Source organism: Lissotriton vulgaris, chromosome 7 (assembly GCF_964263255.1).
Source record: "Lissotriton vulgaris chromosome 7, aLisVul1.2, whole genome shotgun sequence".
NCBI lineage: Eukaryota > Metazoa > Chordata > Amphibia > Caudata > Salamandridae > Lissotriton > Lissotriton vulgaris.
In genome coordinates, this window is record NC_141695.1 from 358,476,882 (window position 1) to 358,498,091 (window position 21,210).

General features: G+C 46.3%; 1 protein-coding gene across 2 annotated transcripts in view; it reads left to right on the forward strand.

Moving 5' to 3' along the window:
* MYBPC2 (myosin binding protein C2) overlaps positions 1-21,210 on the forward strand; it is a 235,683-nt gene that overhangs the window by 163,667 nt on the left and 50,806 nt on the right. For both annotated transcript variants that reach the window (XM_086930242.1, XM_086930243.1), the window contains 6 exons: positions 1,582-1,741; positions 3,750-3,854; positions 13,068-13,256; positions 13,405-13,539; positions 19,336-19,503; positions 20,644-20,732. In XM_086930242.1, the coding sequence (XP_086786368.1) occupies positions 1,582-1,741; positions 3,750-3,854; positions 13,068-13,256; positions 13,405-13,539; positions 19,336-19,503; positions 20,644-20,732 (846 nt within the window). The remainder of the gene's footprint in view (positions 1-1,581; positions 1,742-3,749; positions 3,855-13,067; positions 13,257-13,404; positions 13,540-19,335; positions 19,504-20,643; positions 20,733-21,210) is intronic.

Below are 21,210 nucleotides of genomic sequence, written 5' to 3' on the forward strand. Positions count from 1 at the left end.
AAGCTGCTTTTTTCTGCCATAATCAGATTTTTATAAACAACCAAGGCAGTTTTGTAGTCTTCTTTTAGCCCTGAATCATAATTGGTCCTCCATTTTTTCTCAGCTCTTCTACAATTCTGCTTTTGTGACCTAAGAACTTCCGAGAACCATGGCTGAGAAGGAGTTTTCTTCTTAAAAGTGACTTTTCTTAGTGGGACTGCAACATTAACTGTGGTGTTTATCCAATCCATGATTTGACCATTGGTTGCATTGCTGTCTGGGGCAAGATCGGGGCATGATGACTGTAGTTTATGTAAAAGAGTCTGTGAATTGGTCCTCGACCAATCCCGATATGTGACACTCCTAGGTGAATCAGATCGTGGACATGCCACTTCTGTGTGCAGGAGGTGTTGATTGTCCCTCTGCAATTTGATGGGGAGATGCGGTTTCACAGTGTGTTCATGTATGTTTCCACATTGGCGCAGTTTACATACAGAATGCATGTCAATGTACATTGTGACTGTTTGTGACTGACTGTGAGTAGATGCCTATCTGATGCGGGACAACGGTCATTAATCTACGTCATGGGTGTGGGGTTTTGCTCGTACATTGTCATCTCACCAGTTTTTTACTATGCTTTTATGGAGCATTTTCCCGCATGGCGCTTGGGAATTGCAGGCCTGTCACTGGTTATCGCTGATGTTTGTATTGCGATTGGCCTTATCGCTACTATTTTCGCGTTTCGTGTTTTTTCAGCGTTGCGTTGGTTTTAACTCAGAAATCGGACACGTTATGGTTAGCCTATCGCATGGTACTGGCGTGTTGAGAATACGACGTTAACACAGTGTTATTTTCCCGCGATAGACTGCGATGTGCAAAGTTGCGTTAAGCTTATTTTGCAATGATTATCACACGTTCTTGAGAATTTCCCCCCCTGTGTATCACAGAAGGCAGGTTGTGTAGCTGCTATACAGATGCCAGAATTAGTGACACTTCTGAAATCGCAAAGACACTGTCTATCCGGTGGATAGTAGTGAGTACAATACAGTCACAAGTCAAGGCACTGGAAGGTTTCCTTCCTAGCACATATCCTGGATAAGTAACAAAAGCCTGGACAGAGCAATTGTTTGAATTGTTAATTAGAGTGTCATTTCAACAACTTTATTACTTGCACAAAGGAAATTGAAATATTAATTTACAACATTTTGCTGTTGCATTCATTGATTTTTAATCAATTTATATTACTTTATAATTGCATAAACTGTTGTAAAATATTGTCATCCAATTATGTATCTTCAAGATAACTCCTGAATTGATTATTTTAAATAAAAAGGTGCCATTCACCTTGACAACTTTTATAAAGTCCTTGTTTCATTTTTTCTTATAAATATTTATCCTACAATTTCCATTGAACGTATATTTCACTCATGTGTATATTGAATAGATATGTGAATAATTTGAAATCAGTACGTTTGATCCAATTCCTCATTGAAGTGTAAAACGTAAGCACAGAGAGAGGTGTGTGTGTGTGAGTGTGTCTGTACTGTGCCACCCTGCCAATCTCCTCTTTCTCTGCCCCCGTTTCTTCTTGACCAATTCTAGCCATTCACGGACATTGAAGGCCGCGTGCGTGTTGATCTCAGGAAGGAGCTGAGCAGCTTTGTCATTGAAGGTGCCATCAGGGCAGACGAAGGCAACTACAACATTATTGTGACCAACCCTTCTGGTGAAGACAAGGCCACACTTATCATTAAGGTTGTTGGTAAGTAGAACAGAGTGGATGAGAATGGAAACCTAAGTAGTGCGAAACCATAGAGCAGCACCATTCAAGCATTGCTCAGATTCGAAGAAAAAGGCCAATTCAATAATGGCAGGTCTTGCTGACAATATGAGTCAACGTGAGCATGCTGAACTGATGGAGGTCAGCCTCACATGCCCAAATATTTAGTTATTATTGGTACAGTGCAGTTTGAAAGTGCTGAGCATGAAATCAGAAGCTCACACCCACTGTCATAACATGTATATTAATTGTAATAAAGGAATAAGAAAATGTAGATGTTATCAAATTACTAAACTAGGCAAACAGCAGATCTAGAGTCAGAGTCCAGCGCCTTGACGTACAAAATTTTAGCGATAACTCCTTGGGAAGGGATGATATCTATAGCTAGACAGGAAACACCATCATGGTGGTTCCTGTTAAGGTACAAAAAGGTTTGGTTGAGCATCTGCCGTCTGTTCTGATGTCCATACGGCAAACTGTTACTAATTTAATGTTTTTTAAACACAAAAAACTAATGACCCTCACACCCAGGGACTTTTTCCCTGGGTGTGGGGAGTCATTATTTGTTTTTTTCTGTCACTCACCACCAGGATCTACCTGGCAGTGGCGGACAGAAAAAAAGACATCACACCATCCAACATAAATAGGATTGACAGTGTAATGCCCTTCCTCCGGCGACCCCTAATTTTCTATCACCATATCCAACAGGGTCTCTTTACACGGAAAGCTGACGGTCCTCCCAAACTAAATAGGGCTGGCCGGCAGTCCGTTTATCGTACAGTGTACTCTATCAGAACTGGGGCGGAGTATCCTTTCCACCAAACCCTACATCCCCCCCAAAGATTACCATACCTCATTCTAGCACAAAAACGTCAGAACTGTCATACAATCAAAAGCTGAAGCACACAGATGAAATGCAGTCTCATATGTTAGGATGTTTAAACAGCATACATCAGGAAACCCATATCAGATTTCACATCAGATGACGTGGGGCACATAGCTGATATGCACGTGATTCTTTGCACCAGCTCGCATATGAGTCTCCCAATTCTCCCACAGTATTTGCCCGTTTTTGAGGACTCATACTCCCGTCAGGTGAAATCCTACCGTCTTCATCAGGCTAACTCACAATAATCTAGTTATACCTCTGCCTGGTTACGCCTAGTTTCTGATACCTTCCTTATTTGACTATGAACCCAGAGAACTGAGACCATTGTGTTCATCACATAGCCCTGCTGACCAGGCACCAGCACTTTGTACAACTCTTCATCAATATTAAGGCTTCGACCGTATCTCACTCCACAATATGAATAACATTCCCATTGCTTTCTCGTTGTACTAGCCCTGTGCCAATAGACTGGGAATGGACATGATAAAATACAATGGAAATACATTTTTTTTAATGTTCCTTCCAAACAGAACAGCAATGTAATTGTGGGATCTTCACAGTAGGTTTATGTCAAAGACTGATGTTTAACTCTTTCCTTGTCTATCCATCCTTATTGCTATATGCATAAACAAGATTCTCCTACACATTAGTCGGTCAAGCTTCTTCTCGATACACAATGAGACATCGCAAAGGCAACGCTCATAGGCGCGAGTCTCCGCACAGTCAGCATTTGACTGAATTAACAGATTGTAGAAGGTTAGGGCCTGATTATTTCCCAGCATAGCAAATTCATGGTAGACCATCAAGACAAGAATAAAAGCCTTATTTTAGACAGTAACCAGTTACCAAAACATTCTAGGCGCCGTGTCCAGGGGTTGAGAGGCCCGTAAGATCTATTTGGGTAGTTATTTACCATGTTTTGTAGTTAGTTCACACAGTTAAGTGCTGTCAAGCCACAACTTGGATAGTCATTTTACACTTCACCACTTGACTCTGATATTCTGTTTTAGTTAGCAGGGTTATCCAAGACACTGCTAACATAGGCCAGTACCAAAGAGTAAGAAGGCGCCGGTCACTGAGTGTACCTCTTATCCCTTCCAGATGTTCCAGATCCTCCAGATGCTGTACGCATCACCAGCGTTGGTGAAGATTGGGCTAGCGTTGTTTGGGATCCTCCTCTGTACGATGGTGGAAACCCTGTAACAGGTAAGTGCCCCTTGGAAACACCCATTGATTGTGAGTACGCCTTCTTCAAAAATAAAATAATAACGAATGGCACTTCATAACTAACAATTAAAATAATAAAAAAATAAGCCAAAGAGGTAGAATTATTCTAGCTCATCTTTACAAAAGGTTGACGGCCAGACGTTCCCGAGACCCAATGCAGTTAACTTTGAGGCTGCTGTTTTGGTGCAAAATAAACCGTGTATTTTTAATTTACTTTGCAAATGTGTGTGCTCGTGGTCTTGATCCAGTGTATAATGTATTCAAACGCTAGTTTATTAACCATGTGCCAAGAAAGAATTAAATAAACTAAATTCCAACATCTGATTATGATAAATAAACAAACACATACTCCACACCAAAGAGTGCATTCCTTTGAAAACGAGGGATGTTTTCCAAATAATGCGAAGCTAATATTCTCTGCTCTAGGCCATAACGTCACCACCAAAAGGATGTGCCACAAAAACTACCAAGTCAGACATCTAATCCTGATGCACTCAACCCTCCCACACCCACAGCCTGCAGCAAGGTAGAAGTTCTTCTGAAGAGAGGCGAAGCAATGCCACCCCCACAGAGTAGCTTTACATGTGATAAGTAGCCTAGTATCCGAATCCAGCACTTCCTTGACTCTACCTCTTTTCTCATCACAAAAACAGAGCATTCCTTAGAGCCTTAAAGGATAATGGTTTTTAACTCCTGAGTTCAAAATCTAATTTTACATGAATTCAGTTACCTGTAACGCGCATTACTTCTCTAACTGGGTGTCCTGGCACAAAGTTAAATTTTATGATGTAAGTCAGGCGGTCTGGAACTTTCCACACAGGCCCTTATTCATATTTTAGGAGAAAGTAAATTAGAAGAATTCATAATTTAATACTTGCGATTCACAATAAATATTTTTGGGGATTATCAAATGTTATTGGCCTATAGAGGTACCAGAAGAGTTTTGGTGCCCAATTAATAAAACAGATCCCACTTGTCTCAGTAGGAAAGAGCTCATTAAAAGATCTGTTATATTTTTCAGTGACAAGAAAACCGTTTTGAACTCATTATCCTCAAAACAGGTGGTTAACTCCTGAACTAAAGTCCATGAAACCGAACGTCTGTCAAGCGGAACGCAAATAAAGACAGCAATATTTGCCTGAAACCAAAATGCAGTGCATGCACTAAACCAATGGCTGAATACAAATGTAAAATCCAGGAAGCCAAAAAACCAAACATATTTCTCTCAAAGTATTGTCTAAAGGTGTCTAAAGAATTGTTCTAATTTGTGCCAGAACGCCATTTCCCTACTTCGAAGTTTTCTGCCATTCCCCATTCTCTGGAACTGTGTGAGAATGTATCTTTGAGTTTGAATATAAAATCATGAGCATTACGTATGCCTACATGAAAGAAACCATTGCACCTACGGTGAACTGCCTTAGAACTTGTTCCACTACAATTTCCGAGGCCCACCTTTCCAATTTCATACACATCAAGAGATTAGTTGGGGCGTGGCTTGGATGCCGAGGAGGTAGGCAGCGTGAGCTCGGAGCTCCGTGCCCGATCCCGGAAAATATCCTGAAAATCTGATCGAACCCCGAGGTAACCGATATCATCCGATACTGGACGTTACTGCGGAGGGTCCGAGGCCCACGGAGGACGACACCGAGCCATCCCACAGCAGTATTTCGACTTTGAAAGTGGAACCTAGGCGAGAAGTTGCGGACCCCAAAATGGCGGCGAGGGCATGAGAGCAGACACGACGGAGACATCTGCCCGGAGACCCACTGAGGACTGCTCAACTGACGACTCAAGGGTGTTGGCGGCCACATCGCGCCTCTCCCCGGGTGCCGAGTGGACTTTGGGAGCACTTTTGGGCGGTGGCTGAGGACCGCCCCCCTAGTGGGGGCGACGGCAGTGCGGCAGTGGCCCAGTGACGAGAGCCCCGGGCCCCTGGCACGTCTGGCGCAGGCCGGGCCGCGATCGCTCAGTGTTTCCTACTACTTGGTGACAAAACTGGGCCCGGGAACCCTGCCGAAGAACGAAACCCGACAACACTCGGAGGGTGACCAGGAATAAACTCGGAGACCGCCGCCCAAACCGGCCCAGATGGGGAAACCAAAGGGGAAGGGAGATGGCGCGACCGACACTGAGGCAGCGGAGGGAGCGGAGCGAGACCAAGTGGCATTGCAGCGGATGCAGGATCGTATCCTGGAGGCCATCGCCACCACTAAGGACGCCCTGCAGCAAGATATCGCTCAGGTGGCGACGGGCTTGGGCCTCCTGAAGGCCGACCACGACAAACTTAAAGACAGGGTGAAAACCGTGGAGATCACGGTTAAGGAATTAGCCCCGGGCCATGAAACGATGAAGGCCCAAATGGTAGACGTGATGGACCGCCTGAAGGTGCTGGAAAGGAGGGCCGAGGATGCCGAAAACAGAAACAGGCGCAACAACGTACGCCTAGGTGGCCTGCCGGAGAAAATTGAAGGCGACGACATGGTGGGATACCTTGATAACTGGTTGCGGACGGAGGTGGCACCGGAAGGTCTGTCCCCCTTCTTCTCCCTGGAACGGGCACATAGAGTTCCAGCACGCCCGCCAGCCTTGGGCCTTCCTCCTCGCCCGGTGGTGTTCAAGTTGCTCCATTATCGGGACAGAGATTGGCTCTTACAGAGGGCGAGAGAAGCAGGGCCCTTTCAAGTGGAGAACAATAGAGTCACCATGTTCCCGGACTATACGTATGAGACGCAGCGACTCCGGGCAAACTTCCTGTCCCTCAAGCGGGAGCTCCGCCAGGAAGGCATCAAGTACTCCCTGCTGTTCCCTGCCAAGCTAAGAGTGGTGGTGGATGAGAAAACACTATTCTTCACAACTTCCGCGGACGCTTGGGACTGGTGGGACACTTATAAAGCGGGTACGGACGGTGCCAAGGCCAGGGAGGAGGAGGCCAAGGTGGCGAAGCCAGTGAGGCAGTCCCAACGGATCAGGAGGAACCGCAAGAGAACCGGGAAACCATCGGTGTCACAGACGGAGGCGGAGAGGCAGGCGGCACTACAGGCGGTAGTGGACTTATCTAGGACCGCCAGGACTCGGTCCGGGAAGGGCACGGAATCGGAGGACCCGGGCACGGGCTCGGAGACAGGACAATCGGAATTTGGTGGAGCCCGGGGCCCTATTGTGACGCCGCAGACTTCGGAGGAGATATTGGAGGCGTGTTGAACTGAACTGGTGGAGTGAGCTCGTTGGTTGGACACCGGGGCACTGGGCCCGCAGCAGTGGAACATTATTGATTGAGGTTTTGGGGAGTTGTAATTAGGGGATTGCGGGGTGGAGCGCGCGGGGCTGACTTGTTTTGAGGTTCTATCGCATTGAGCCGCGCCCTACTGGCCCCTAAGGTCATCGCAGTGGGGACTGCGAGCATTACCACCTCTCCTTGAGGGGTGGTCGGGAGTGTTGGTTTGGATGGGGGTACTTCCAGTTGCGGGGGGGCCTGTCCTGGGGGGGTGGGAGTTGCGAGCAGTTGGGGTTGCTCGGGGGCAGTTGTTGTTGGTGGGGTTCAGCTTCCTGTTTGGAGAGGGTGGGTGGGTGGGCCCGTGGTCGCGGGACTTGTGCGGACATTGTTCTTTGCTGTATGGTCCGATTGTGTAGGGGGAGATGGCTAGCACTGGGGCTTTGAAATGTGTGACCTGGAATGTGCGGGGTATGCAGTCCATGGCGCGCAGACATAAGGTCCAGGCGTACCTCAAGCGTAGGGGGGTTCATGTAGCGTTCCTGCAGGAGACACATCTTAATAAGCAGGAAGGGGCGGCCCTGCAAAGGCGCTGGAGGGGGCAGCTATTCTACACAACATTTTCGGCTTTTGCAAGGGGGGCACTGATTTGGATACGGGCGGGGGTCCCCTTCCAGGTCTCAAAGTCATTGGTGGACCCTGAGGGCAGACATGTGGCGGTGGAGGGGAAGCGAAGAGGCAGGGTGATATCTCTCTGTAATGTGTATGCTCCTAATGTAGACCTGCCCGCCTTCTTGTCTACTATCTCGGGCAAATTGGCGGGTTACCTGGCAGGGCCGGTCCTCTTGGGGGGGGACTTCAACTCGGTTGAGGATGTGTTACTAGATAGGTCCCATCCCCCGCTGCGCGCGTCCCCAGTACATAGGGTCGTTAAGCGTAGGTTGGAATGGCAGGAGAGCTGGGCCCTCACGGATGCATGGAGGGCGTTGCACCCCACCGCTAGGGACTATTCCTTTCACTCACACCTGCATGATTTGCATGTGCGGCTGGATGCGTTTCTTTGTTCGGCATGTGTGCTCCCCGCGGTGGGAGGGGCGGAATATTTGGCTAGGACGATATCGGACCACAACCCCTTGTTGTTATCTCTGGAATGGATGGTGACTGTTAACTGCGTGCCAACATGGCGCCTGCAACATGATACCCTGGACGATTTGTTGTTCAGGGAGGCCCTAAGTGAGCGTATTGAGAGGTATTTTGAGGAGAACAGTGGCTCAGCCTCCACGAGGGCGGTTGAATGGGATGCGTTCAAGGTGGTGGTGCGGGGACACTGTATTGGACACACGGCAGGGGCTCGGAAGACTTTGTTGGATGACTTAGATAAGGCTGAGACACGGCTGAGAGAACTAGAGAAGAGGCGCCCGAATCACCCTGAACTGCAGGAGGGGCTTAGCGGGGCGCGGGAGGGGCTGGCGGTAGAGCTGGAGCGGCTGCGTAGCTTCGATCACAAAGCGTACATGACAAGGGCGCATGCGGAAGGTGATAAGGCGGGGTCAATGTTGGCTTGGCTTGCTAACCCAATCCGGGGGGGAGTGCCGATCATGGGGATCCAGGAGCCAGGGGAGGAGCCCTGCCACACTCAACCCGGGATCCTGAATAAGTTTCGTGCTTATTATGAGGGGCTCTATGAGAGTGGGGGAACAGGAGGGGCAGAGGAGCTTGAGGAGTTCTTGGACGGATTGCAGTTGCCGCGAGTGGAGGACTCGGAGGCAGAAGAACTAGGTCGGCCCATCTCTCTCGGAGAAATAGGTTGTGCTATAAAACAGATGGCTAGAAATAAGACCCCGGGCCTTGACGGACTGCCGATCGAATTTTATGGCAAATACCTAGAGTACCTTGCACCACGGCTGCGCGAAGTATACAACGAGGCGCAGGAGAGGGGCCGACTCCCGGGCTCCATGTGCGAGGCCCTCATGATCCCGCTCTTGAAGCCGGGCAGAGAGAGTGCGGCGCTGTCCTCGTATCGTCCGTTGTCTATCTTGACGACGGACTACAAGATCCTCAGTAAAATTCTGGCCAACAGACTGCTGGTACACATGACGGGCCTGGTTCACGGTGACCAGTGCGGTTTCATACCGACACGCAACACCACCCATAACATTCGTAGACTCACGAGACTGATGGGTGCGGACTGGCCGGACACTGTCTCCCCATTTGTCCTTTCCATTGATATTGAGAAGGCATTTGACAGTCTTGAATGGGGATACTTATATGAGGTGATGCGTCGCTTCGGGCTGGGGGACGGTTATATAAAATGGACCAAGGTCCTCTACACTGAGGCGGTAGCGAGGGTCCGAGTGGGCACACTGATCTCGAGTCAATACCCAATTAGGCGTGGCACTAGACAGGGCTGCTCCCTATCCCCGCTCTTATTCGCGTTGGCGATGGAACCCTTCGCTGCGGAAGCCAGACTGGGCCGCCACTACGCAGGTTTGTCATTTAGGGGGAGACCGCACTTCATCTCCCTGTACGCGGATGACTTGCTGATGTTTTTGGCCGACGCGGGCCCCGAGCTTCAGGGGACGCGACAGCTACTGGGACGATTCGGTAGGTTGTCGGGCCTGAGGGTCAACTGGCCTAAATCCTGTCTGTTTCCCCTGAGGCCGGGAGAACCGTGCCCACTCACTGCTCAGGAACTCCGGTGGGAGCCGAGCTGTCTGCATTATTTGGGGGTCTATGTTTACCACGCCCCATCCGACCTGCTGGATGGTAACATCACTCGCTGTATTAACGCCTTGCGGGGGTCCATGGACTTCTGGGCAACCCTGCCGCTCTCCCTAGCTGGTAGAATTTCCCTGCTTAAAATGATAGCCCTGCCCAGGCTTTTGTATTATTTTAGGACACTACCGGTGTGGGTACCGAGCTCGGTTTTCAAACGCCTGAGGTCACTGGTCATAGCGTTCTTGTGGGGTACGGGTAGGAGGCGCATAGCGCTCGACACGCTGTTGCGCCCTAAAGATGAAGGAGGTATGGCAGTGCCGGATTTTGAAGGGTATTACCTAGCTGCGCAGCTGCAGACCTTTACTCAGGAGGTGGCGAGAGTGTATAGAGGCCCCGAGGACGCGAGAGTAGAAGGCACCCCACGACACGTTCTGGCATATATTACGCTGCACCAGAAACTCCGGGTGGGAGATCTGACGCTCGAGGAGCAGACGTTCCGGCTTTCCTGGGACCGGGCCCGTAAGCGGGCGGGTGTTCGCCGTATGTATGCCCCCGAAATTCCGCTGGGGATGGTCACCGCCCTCCCACATGGGGGTGACTGGTCGCGCTTGCTGGGATGGGAGGAGGCAGGAATACTAATGCTGGGTGACCTCTACGAAGATGGGGTGTTGCTGCCGTTTCGGGACCTGCAGGAGCGATTTGACCTTCCGAGGGGCGACTACTTGCTGCACGCAGCAGTCACGGGCGCTATGCGAGCCCACTGGGGGGAAGGGCTGCAGGAACCTGGCACCTCGAAGGCCTGCCAGTACGCCATGATGGCGGCGGGAACCTTTAAGGCTGTCACGTGCCTCTACTCCAGGATGCAGCGGGAGGCCTTGCAACCTTTGGCAGCCCTGAAGGCCAAGTGGGAGCTGGACCTCCAAATGGAGATACCAGACACGACCTGGGGCCAGTTGCTAGGACGGGCAAGGAAGAGCTCGAGGAACGCCAGGTTCCAATTGATTCACTTTTATGTAATTCACAGGGCATACCTCACCCCTGGGAAAATCCAACAGTATTTTGGGGCGACTGACGCTGCTTGCCCCAGATGTAACACAGCTGGGGCGGATTTGTGCCATATGCTGTGGGATTGCCCCTCCTTGGGGGATTATTGGCAGGAAGTTGGGCGGGCCCTTAACGCAGCGACAGACAGGGATATCCAGTTTACTAAAGCGGTTGGCGTCCTACATTGGTTCCCGCATACACCTAGGACTAAGATGACTAGTAAATTTATAGACTTGGGGCTCATCCTGGCCAAGCGGGAGATCACGAGAAACTGGAAGTCCAGAGTGGGGCCCACGTATAAAAGATGGTATGGAGAATGTCTGAGATGGGCCGCGTGTGAAAGTACCCTAAGATACCAGCTGGCCTGGAGGTTGAATGATGAGAAGGCGCTGGAGAGGGCGACGGCATGGGAGGTGATGGTGCAGGCACTCCGGGATGTGGACGATGAGGGGCAGGATGGCGAGAGTGCACTAGATGGAGCAGACCCTAACACTACACAGGAGAACACACCTTAACGAAAGTTTACTTCCTCCTGCAACACACCAGACGCTTTTACACTGTCAATCCAGCGCAGAGCGACCACGGGGGTGGGTGGGTAGGAGGCTGTTTTGGAGGGGAATTGGGGTACCGAAATTTGGGGAGGGGGAGGGGAGAAAACCACAAAAGCGTCCCAGGGTTATTTGCTTGATGAAGCGGTCGGACACTGTAAGGAGTCACAAGAAATGGGCAGAGTTGAGGTCACCCGCGCCAAGCTCGAGATGAAACCTCCTGCCGGCGATCGATTGGATCTAACCAAGCCTGTACATGATGTGTTGCTAATGCTAAGTATATTGTCTGTACATTTATATTGGTGATGCAATAAAAATGAAGTTAAAAAAAAAAATCAAGAGATTCGTTTTGTTAGATGCCGTTTCGCAGACCTGTCCATCACCCTCTGCTATTGATATGTTCCAGGCTCACTATATGAAGCACCTTTACAAATATATAATACATAACCTTTTAGACTTTTTCAAATGTTATCCTAAAGTGTAATAGCAAATGCCTGGAAGAATCCAAAAAAGTAAACCTTTGCTCAAAAACCCTCTCTCAGTACAGGGTCAACAGTAACCTGTGTCCCATTTCATGACAAGCCTATCTAGGCAAACTACTTGAAAAACACAGTTTTTCAACAACTCCAGAAATTCATGAAATATTGCAAATTGTATGAGTTCTTCCTAGCTGGTTTCCGCCGTGTACTCAATTCCAAAGTAGTTTTGCTATCTTCCTTAGATGACCAGCATAGATTCGTGTTCACTGGGCAAGTTCTCAAATGGATTCAACCTTTCATGAACTCAAGCAGTGTTAATTCCCCTTACTCATCTATCCAAACAGCAATACATTGTAAAAGCTCAAAATTACCGCCTTTCTTGTTAAATCACATTAGTATATGCACCTACGTGCCAATTAATTTCATCTGCATGGGGCTCGTTTTTGCATGTATGTTGATGACATGCAGTTCATCAATACCGCCTCGTGTGGTCCCAAAATAATGCATCCCAGTCTGATCATGACAATCTGAAGAGATTACTTAGCATCACTTGATGGTGTATGTACTTTGTACTTTTCTGAAATTGAACCCTTCTAAAACAGAGTTTCTATATATTTCACTAGGAACTAACCACCAAAGTAACATTTCCTGGCCAGTTGCAATGAGCATGTGCCCTCAACCAGTAATTGCTGTAAGAAATCTGGGTCTCTTTCTCAATCAATCTATCTATCTTGACTATCATGTCAACAAGTTAGTCATTTATATTTTACTTTCCTGATATTCATAAAAACATTTTGCCTTTTCTGTACTCACATCTTCACTTTCTAATGACCAATGCATTAATCTTGTCAAGACTTTATAACGTCAATTCCGCCTATCTTGCCTCTCAAGCCAAACTTATTAAACGTCTAAGTTAGTTCTAAAGGCTGCCACCTGTATAGCCTCATATCACTCTGGGAGACAAAACATTTCTTCGGTACTATGCACAACCTGGTAATTTTCAAACAGAGTCATCTTCAACCACAATACTTACCAGATCATGGACAGTGAGAAGCCTCACTGTATTAAATCTTGCTAAAGTAGAACATTAGCTGTACTCTGAAGAAACTCTGTGCCCCCAGTCCTCCTCCTCCGCTATGAGTGCTCTTGTACAGAAGGTAATATAAGCTCAATACTCTCTCCCACTCCACAGGCTACCTCATTGAGAGGAAGAAAAAGGGCAGCCAACGGTGGATGAAAATGAACTTTGAAGTCTATCCGGAAACCACCTACGAGTCGACCAAGATGATTGAGGGCGTCATGTATGAGATTAGAGTCTTTGCCGTCAATTCTATTGGTATCTCGCAGCAAGGCCAAATATCCAAGCCATTCATGCCCATCGGTGAGTTATGCTGTAGAGTGAGTGGAACTCATAATATAGTAATCTGTCAAAATGAAGACAGAGCCTCAAAGGCATTGGGATTTGATGACCTCAATGGCAGATAATGAGGAATTTGAGAACTGCTAATTGATACAATTTTGTCTTGCAGCTCCAACCAGCGAGCCTCTGCACTTGACCGTTGAGGATGTGACTGATACCACATGCACACTAAAGTGGAGGCCTCCAGACCGTATCGGAGCTGGTGGCATTGATGGCTACTTGATAGAGTACTGCTTAGAAAATTGTAAGTATCACAAAAAGAGAGGATGGGAGAGGAACAGGGTGTTATCCTTCTTTCTCTTAAAGGTTTAGCTGGAGCCATTTAAGTGTCACAGTGTTTTATGACATCATACTTTACATGCACAACTACCAAGTTATTACTGATTGACCAGAGTCTTACAAGACTATATTTTCATTATCCTGCTTCACAAAAGAAAATGCAAAATTCACTGAAGATATTTCATGTAATTTTCCTAGGATGCGCATTTGGTTCACATAGTATTGTTAAAAACCATGTCCGAGCTGTAACCAAGTTTAAATCAGATGGCGTTTTGAGAAAGCTATTTTACAGCAAATTTAATTTTGCCAAAAACAAAGCAGGCTTGATGCATGTAGTTTTGTGCTGTTGCTTTTACTCTCTCTATGTAATTGACATTACTATTTCCATTTTCCTTATTTTAATTTTACTCTTGTTATTGATAGATGTCTTTATTTACTTTTTCTATCAAAGATGTATTTGTAACTAGCATTTCCATGTGTTTACCGGAAAACACTTCCACCACAAATGCTTATACGATATCTTAAACAATACAACAAAAGCTCATGAATGCTGTACCTTTTTATTAGAAGCATACATGCAGCTACTCAATAATCACTAAGCATGTGTCTCTTTTTCAGTCCCCACAAGCATCTACATATTTAGTTGTCCTGACTAACATTTATTACTGACATAGGGGGAGCTAACAAAAATAAGACGTGCTTCCTGTTCATTTCTGTTTTTAAAGTACATTCAGACATAGACATATGTTGTTTTCTGTTTGTATTTATCAGTTAATAATGTCTGTGTTTATGTGACATTTGTTTAGCACAGGAGCTCATCTAAAAGGATGTCAAGCGCTGTTCAGGCTCAAAGGCAAACATGCCGTCAGTGGTTGATGGGTGAGGAAGCTGGTTCCTGAGAGCTGAGGGAGCTGTTCCTTCATTGTAATCTAATGTTCATTAACGCCTTAACCGCAGTGGTTTTTCTGCCGCGGTGCGGGCGTTCTATTGAGTGGGCGGTGCTCCGTTGGCCGTTGGCTGACGGCAGCACCCGCGAGGTAACCCGTTCCGGGCTCCCGTCGCCCATTGACGGAACAGGTTAAATAACACCACGTTAACTACCAGTAGAGAAACAGATTAGGATTTCACTTTAAAAATAGGTTTCTGAAAGGGAAATCCTAATCTGTTTCTCTACTGGTTCAAATGCCTCTGTTGGTGGGGAGAGTCCATCTCTACCACCAGCTGGCCAAACCACACTAATTAATCCAAAGTTGAGCAACCAAGGAACTCAAGACTGTAATATGAATCTTTTGTATAAACATTGTGAGAAATGGAGTGGGAGCCCTGGTCAAGCAACAGCCACACTTCCTTGCACAGTGATCCCACAAAAAGTCTCTAAATTAACCTGCGTTTAAGCCTGGGTAACTTGGCACAAAAAACAGTCAGCTAATAGGAAATGTGTAAAGTATTTATGAAGCACACAACCAATAATAAGGTGAAAACACAACACAAGAAAACTTCACAGCGATTTGAAAAAATAGAGTACATTTTAATAAACTAGTTAATACCAAAACAACAAAAATCTTATCAGGAGTGAACTGAAAAGTCGATATGATGGCCCTGTTTTTGTACCCAGTGCCATTTCTACTGGAAGGTAGGAGAAGCTTTTAAGAAAGGTTCTTTGAAGTGTATTGGATTTCCTGACTCTCCTGGCTCCAAGAGAGCTACTGTGCAACTTTCTGAAATATTTATTTTAAATTTGATCATTTGGAAATACTGTGCAACGCTCCATTAGGACATAGCCCTGGTGTATATGACATAAATGCCTAGCACATGGGCATACATATAAAAGTCTTTAAAAGTAGCAGTCAGCAGGAAATGGCAGGATTACCTTGCCACTGGGTCCAGGGGAATTTTATCCAATCTCTGCTGCCAGAAAAAGATTACACTGGGTATGTGCTGATGATCGAATTCACTTAAAGAGGCATATTTATGTGAGGTTTGCACCGCCATTACTTTTAATGATGCAAGAGCACCGCAAACCTTACAGCCATATCTATAAGACCACAAAAAACCACTTTGCATGGCCTCATAGGTATAGAGTAAGGCAAGGCAGTGCAAATCGCTGCGTTGCCTTACTCTGCGTTAGGGAGGCTCTCCATGGGCGTTGTGGTGGTTGTTCCCATGCAACACCCATGGATTTTGACACATCCCCAGATTTTCAAAGGCCTGTAAACCAAGATGTGCAAAAACCTTACGCCTCAACCTTGGGATGACGCAACGAGGATAAATTACTTTATTTCTCCAATGTTTCTCCTTTTGCTTTGTGGGATGCATTCTGCAGCACACATAGAAAGAGGAAAAAGCCTCCCAGGATTGTTTTTGTGCAGGAAGGTGCTCCTTCCTGCACACAACAATCCTGCTAATAACGCAGACACTCTTGCACCATGGTTCAAGGGGGCCTGTGTTGGCACTAGGCGGCCAAAACAGTACAAGCGCAGTGGAAAAGGATAGGAATGACGCACTATCTCACTTCAAAATGATCACAAGACATTTGATCATGGAATGGCAGGGACAGTGCAGCCGAACAGCTTCCAGGGTGATACATGACACGTTCAATAGCATATGCCATTACAGCTATATTTAGACATTTTGAACTAAGAATGTTATATAGTACTGAGAGATACTCTCACTGCGGTTGTGGGTCTGGTGTGAATGTCGTAAGTGGATGTACAGAAAATTGAATCTGTGTGGAAGAACGTTCACAGACAGACTAACTCAGCACTAAGAAGCCCGGAGACCACTCTGCTTCAGGAGATATTTATCATCAGAAAAAGCATCAGAGAAGTCCGGCTAGGAGCAGCATAACACAACTCCTATGCATCAAAGTATGGAGGGTCGATTAGGAAGAGAAGTAAAACAACAATACATAAAAGAGAGCAGATATGTACTGACTACACAACAATATGTAGATGATTATTATAAATAATTACCAACCGAATACATTATGAGTGCAAGTTCTACATCATACACTAAAGGGAATGGAAAATACACTTCAGTGAATACCATCAAGGAAGACGATTTCAGCTTGAGTTTGGAGATATTAAGTAAGGGAAAGATTACACCCCCTATTCAGTGACAGTTCACAGAACAGCTATCATGAAAATTCAACCAGAATTAAAATGGTGTGATGTTTTGCCCCTATTCAGGCCCAGTGTGGGAGAGTATGCATTATCCTCGTGTTTTTTATTTAGTCTTTATTAAGTTGGCGAAGTACACGTCCTCCCTAGAAGTCCAAAACAGACCTTGCTCGGAGTACATGGTATCAGCCCTAAAGTATACCAAGTTATAAGTATCATAGGAGTGGAGTCTGGGAGGGCGAGTGGGTGGGGTAGAAAGGAGGAGGGAGAAAGAATGGTGCAACCATATACTTGCATAGCCACCAAGTACTTATACTAATCAGGTGTTGGAAAATATTTAGAACCACAGTCATGAAATGTTTATCCCACTACATAGACCAATGACCATTCAGAAAGTCAGTAAGGGCGGGCTTCCTTCTCCCCAACCTACCTATATTCCAAATACCACCGCAGCGCAGACCATAACAGCATTAGCAATGTTGTTTGCTCTGTGAGGCAAGGCAGGTGTAGCCACCCATAGAGTGATCGGAACATATAACTGCTCTGCTGCTGTAAACAGAGCAAATGTATTCCACTCTTCTTAGTAGATATCCCATATACCCTCAACCCCATCTATGTACCAGAAAGGCTGCCCCAGTAAAACTCTGGTGATCACACCACTAGTAAAATAATTGTGAGGTGAGCCTAGTTCAGCAGCTAATAATTCGATTTCTAGGTCTAGCATAGCTATTCCAGAATTGCTTATATTTTACTATGAAACCATGGGCCTTATTTATGAAGGACTTGCGCCGGCGGTGCGTCACTTTTAAAATGGGAAAAAGTGACGCACCGGTGGCGCAAAGCCTTCATAAATAAAGCCCCATGTGTGCAGATGAGCTGTGGCACATCTATTGGCAATCTCTCTCTACTGAGCCACGGTATGGTGGAGGCATGATAAAAGGGGGAATCCACTGGAATCTAGACAACCAACTACGAAACTTAAAGATTCAGTGTCACAGATGACAAACTCAAATGAAGAACTTCATATGCTCGTTGAAGTATCATCCTGTAAATATGGCAGGAACTAAAAGAAGATTTCATAGGAGAGATGATTGAACTCACTTGCTTAGTCAATGACCCACACCTCACATCAATGGCAAAAGGGCCTTTGACAGCAAAAATCTGTTGCAGCTCTTTAACACAGGTGGATAACAGAAGCCTGGTTAGCAGGTAGCCATGCTACCTTCACCAAGGTTCCCACCTGCGACAAATGTACACTCCCCACAAATGTGTGGACCACACATGTGGAAGAAGTGCTTCATTTCTGTAGAGGAAGGGTATTATAGTGTATCACCTTAGGCATAATCTTGGTAGACCGGCAGAAGGATAGCGGGACACAGAGTGCTTACAGAGATGAGGGGAAGTTTGGAAATGCATGATTTCTGCCAAACAACCAGGACTCACAAGTGTGCAATGTGTTAACAGGGATTTGAATGCTTCATGAGAACCTGCTGTTTGTGCACTCTGTACACAATCCGGAACACTGAAGAAGGGTTTTCTCAAATTCTTTGCCAATTTGATGCTAACAAGGATCTCCAAACTTAAAATTAAGAATTGGAGATAGATTACTGGCATTTTAAATAATGTAAGTAGTCTAGTGGAATCACCTGAAAAATTCTTCAAATTAACTGACCAATGGGTACTGTGTGGGAATGGTTGAAAGTTTGTTGATAGTTTACATGCATCACTCACTTCTGGTGGTTTTGAGGAATAGAATGAAAGCATTTGCTAATGTTCTTGTCCATCTAAGCAGGTTCAGTGGCGGATGGGCTGTCGAGTTCGTATGAATGAAAGTGAGAAAACCGTATGAGAGGGCTGTATCAGAGACGGTGACTACGATGCCTATCAGATCAAATAAACAAAAGTATAGGGTTAGTCTGAGTGGACATGAGCATGTCTTCACCACAGTGAGGAGAGCCTCAGGCCCATCATCAGAATTGTACACCAGAAGGGGCCAGGTGTTTGGGGATCACTGGATGCTTACGCCAAGTATGAGTTAGATGAAGAAGAGATAGGATGAAGGTTATGCCTGGGTGGACATGGCTGGCAGGATAAAGATACATAACAAACTGATGAGGAATTACGTATGAGATGAAGTTTGCACACTGTGAATATGAAACACTTACTCACATTTCTGTATTACACTATGCTTGTAACTTAGATTAGAACTGAGGCAGTAGGTTTGTTAAATACATTAAAAAATGTTTAAAGTTGCAAAGTATGTTTTAGAGAACCAGTGGATGAGATTATCCTAAAACAAAGCTTGCTGGCAACCACAACATCCAGGAAGAGCGCTGTGGGTACTATCCAGTAAGAGGCTCGCCTGAAGCCACACACCCCTCAAAAAACTCATATGAACAAAAACTGAGCTAATCCACCTAGACTTTAGAATATTGGGGGGACGCAACAAGCTGCGCATCATTGTCTACATAGAATCAATTAATAGGATGAAACAACTGCTTCAAATGGAAAAGAATCAGATATAATCCCTCAAACACACACACACACACACACACACTGCATGTACAGCATTTATAAAAGTTCTCCCTGTAGAATCATACCTGTGTTCACACTGTTTCTATTTTTTACCTTCTTCCTAACAGCAACGGAATGGGTGGTGGGCAACAAAGAACTGGTGGAACGGTGCGGCTACACAGTTAAAGGACTCCCAACTGGCGAGAAGCTAATATTTAGGATACGCACAGTGAACATTGCTGGAAAGAGTGAGCCTGCAATTCTGAACAATGCGGTCACCATCCGGGAGATTGTGCGTAAGTAAACGAGTGCTTCCCTGTCCCAATCCCATGCTACATTTGTTGCCTCCTGGGTATTCACAGGGCATCCATTGCTCCTGCTCAGTGTCTGACGTTTGATCTTCTGAGCCCTGTACTCCCGGTCACAACTGGCTAGTTTCAGCTCTGTAGAGGTGGCTAGCTTCAAAGACAAAGGGCCTCATTTAGGAGGCCCCTTGCGCCGCCAAAAAGTCACTTTTTGTGATGTTCAGGAGCCTGCACGATATTTATCAGGCAGCACTGAGACACTTTTTTTTGGTTATTGATACCTGATATATATCGGCCCCTTTAACACAGTTTTCTATGTTAAAGGGGCGTTCCATGGGTGTTGCTGGGGCGCAAGGGAGGCTCAACGAGGAGAAATATCTCTATTTCTCCTCGTTTTTCATTTTTTTATGTGTGCTGCAGACAGCACACGTAGAAAGAGGAGAGAGCCTCTTGTTTTTGCTTTTGTGCAGGAAGGCTTCCTTTCCTGCACAAAAACAATCATCCACTCAACGGGTTATGCCTGCCCTTTTCATTTGCCGTAGGGCAGAGCAGCGGAAAGACCTGCGGCGCTGCCCTACGGCAAAAACGAATAAATGAGGCCCAAAATATTCAACAGAAAATACAGTTGATTTTCTGCCACACTTGTACAGCTGATAGGTGCCCGCCTTGCCCAAAAACAAACTGAACAATATCACATGCCACACTCCTTCATACATTCAGTCGCTGGCATATCTTTTCTCGTGAGGTTCAGTTGGCTGCATACCTACATTCCTACATCTGATTCTGGTAACAGTGCCCATCCTACTGCATGAGGCGGAGGGAATATTCCACAGGAGGTCCAACCCACTTCACTTAGGCCACTCATTTGTGATTACAGATACCCCATTTTCTCTTTCCCACTCAGCTGCTAGGGTGATACTTCTGTTCTATAAACCTGTCGAGATCATAAATCTTCAAAAGCAACTGAAATTGACATCAAATTTCTCACTGTATAATTGGAGTCTGGAATTGTGTATGGGGAATGATGAGACAAGATGGAATGCATGCACAGTAATGACTCCAAATAATGAAATATTCCCGTAATTTGAGACAGATGATTGTGTCTTCATCTCTTTACCTTTTTATTTACAGAACAACCAAAGATCCGCCTTCCTCGCCAGCTGCGGCAGACATACATTAAAAAAGTTGGGGAGCAAGTGAACCTGGTTATTCCCTTTCAGGTAGGCACACAGATGTGCACATCACTTGTCTTTCATCGAACACTCAACTGCGTGTTGGTTGTCATTACAATGATGAAGTTCGCTATACTGGGGTATCTGTGGTATCGACAGGATACTGCTGCGGGAAGGGTCATTCTGCTAGATACAGCCTTACAGTGCATTGAGGTTTTAGGAACTGAGGGGCATATTATCAAGGCAGGCAAAATGAAATTATCGCCACTTTTGCGGCCATTTTCGCCCGGAAAGCGGCGATAATTTCATCGCCCTATTAGCCAGCTGTCGCTAACATCAGTTAGCGACAGCTTTTAGGTGATAGCGAGTGGTTTGGGGCCCGCTTTGCATGTCAGCGATATTTATCGCTAATGGCATGCAAAGTGGGCGTACCCAACTAGTTAGCGACTGAAAGCAGTCGCTAATGTCGCTATTGCCTATTAGCAAGGCAGGCGTAGCGATAAAAAAATTTGCGCTAAGCGCGAAT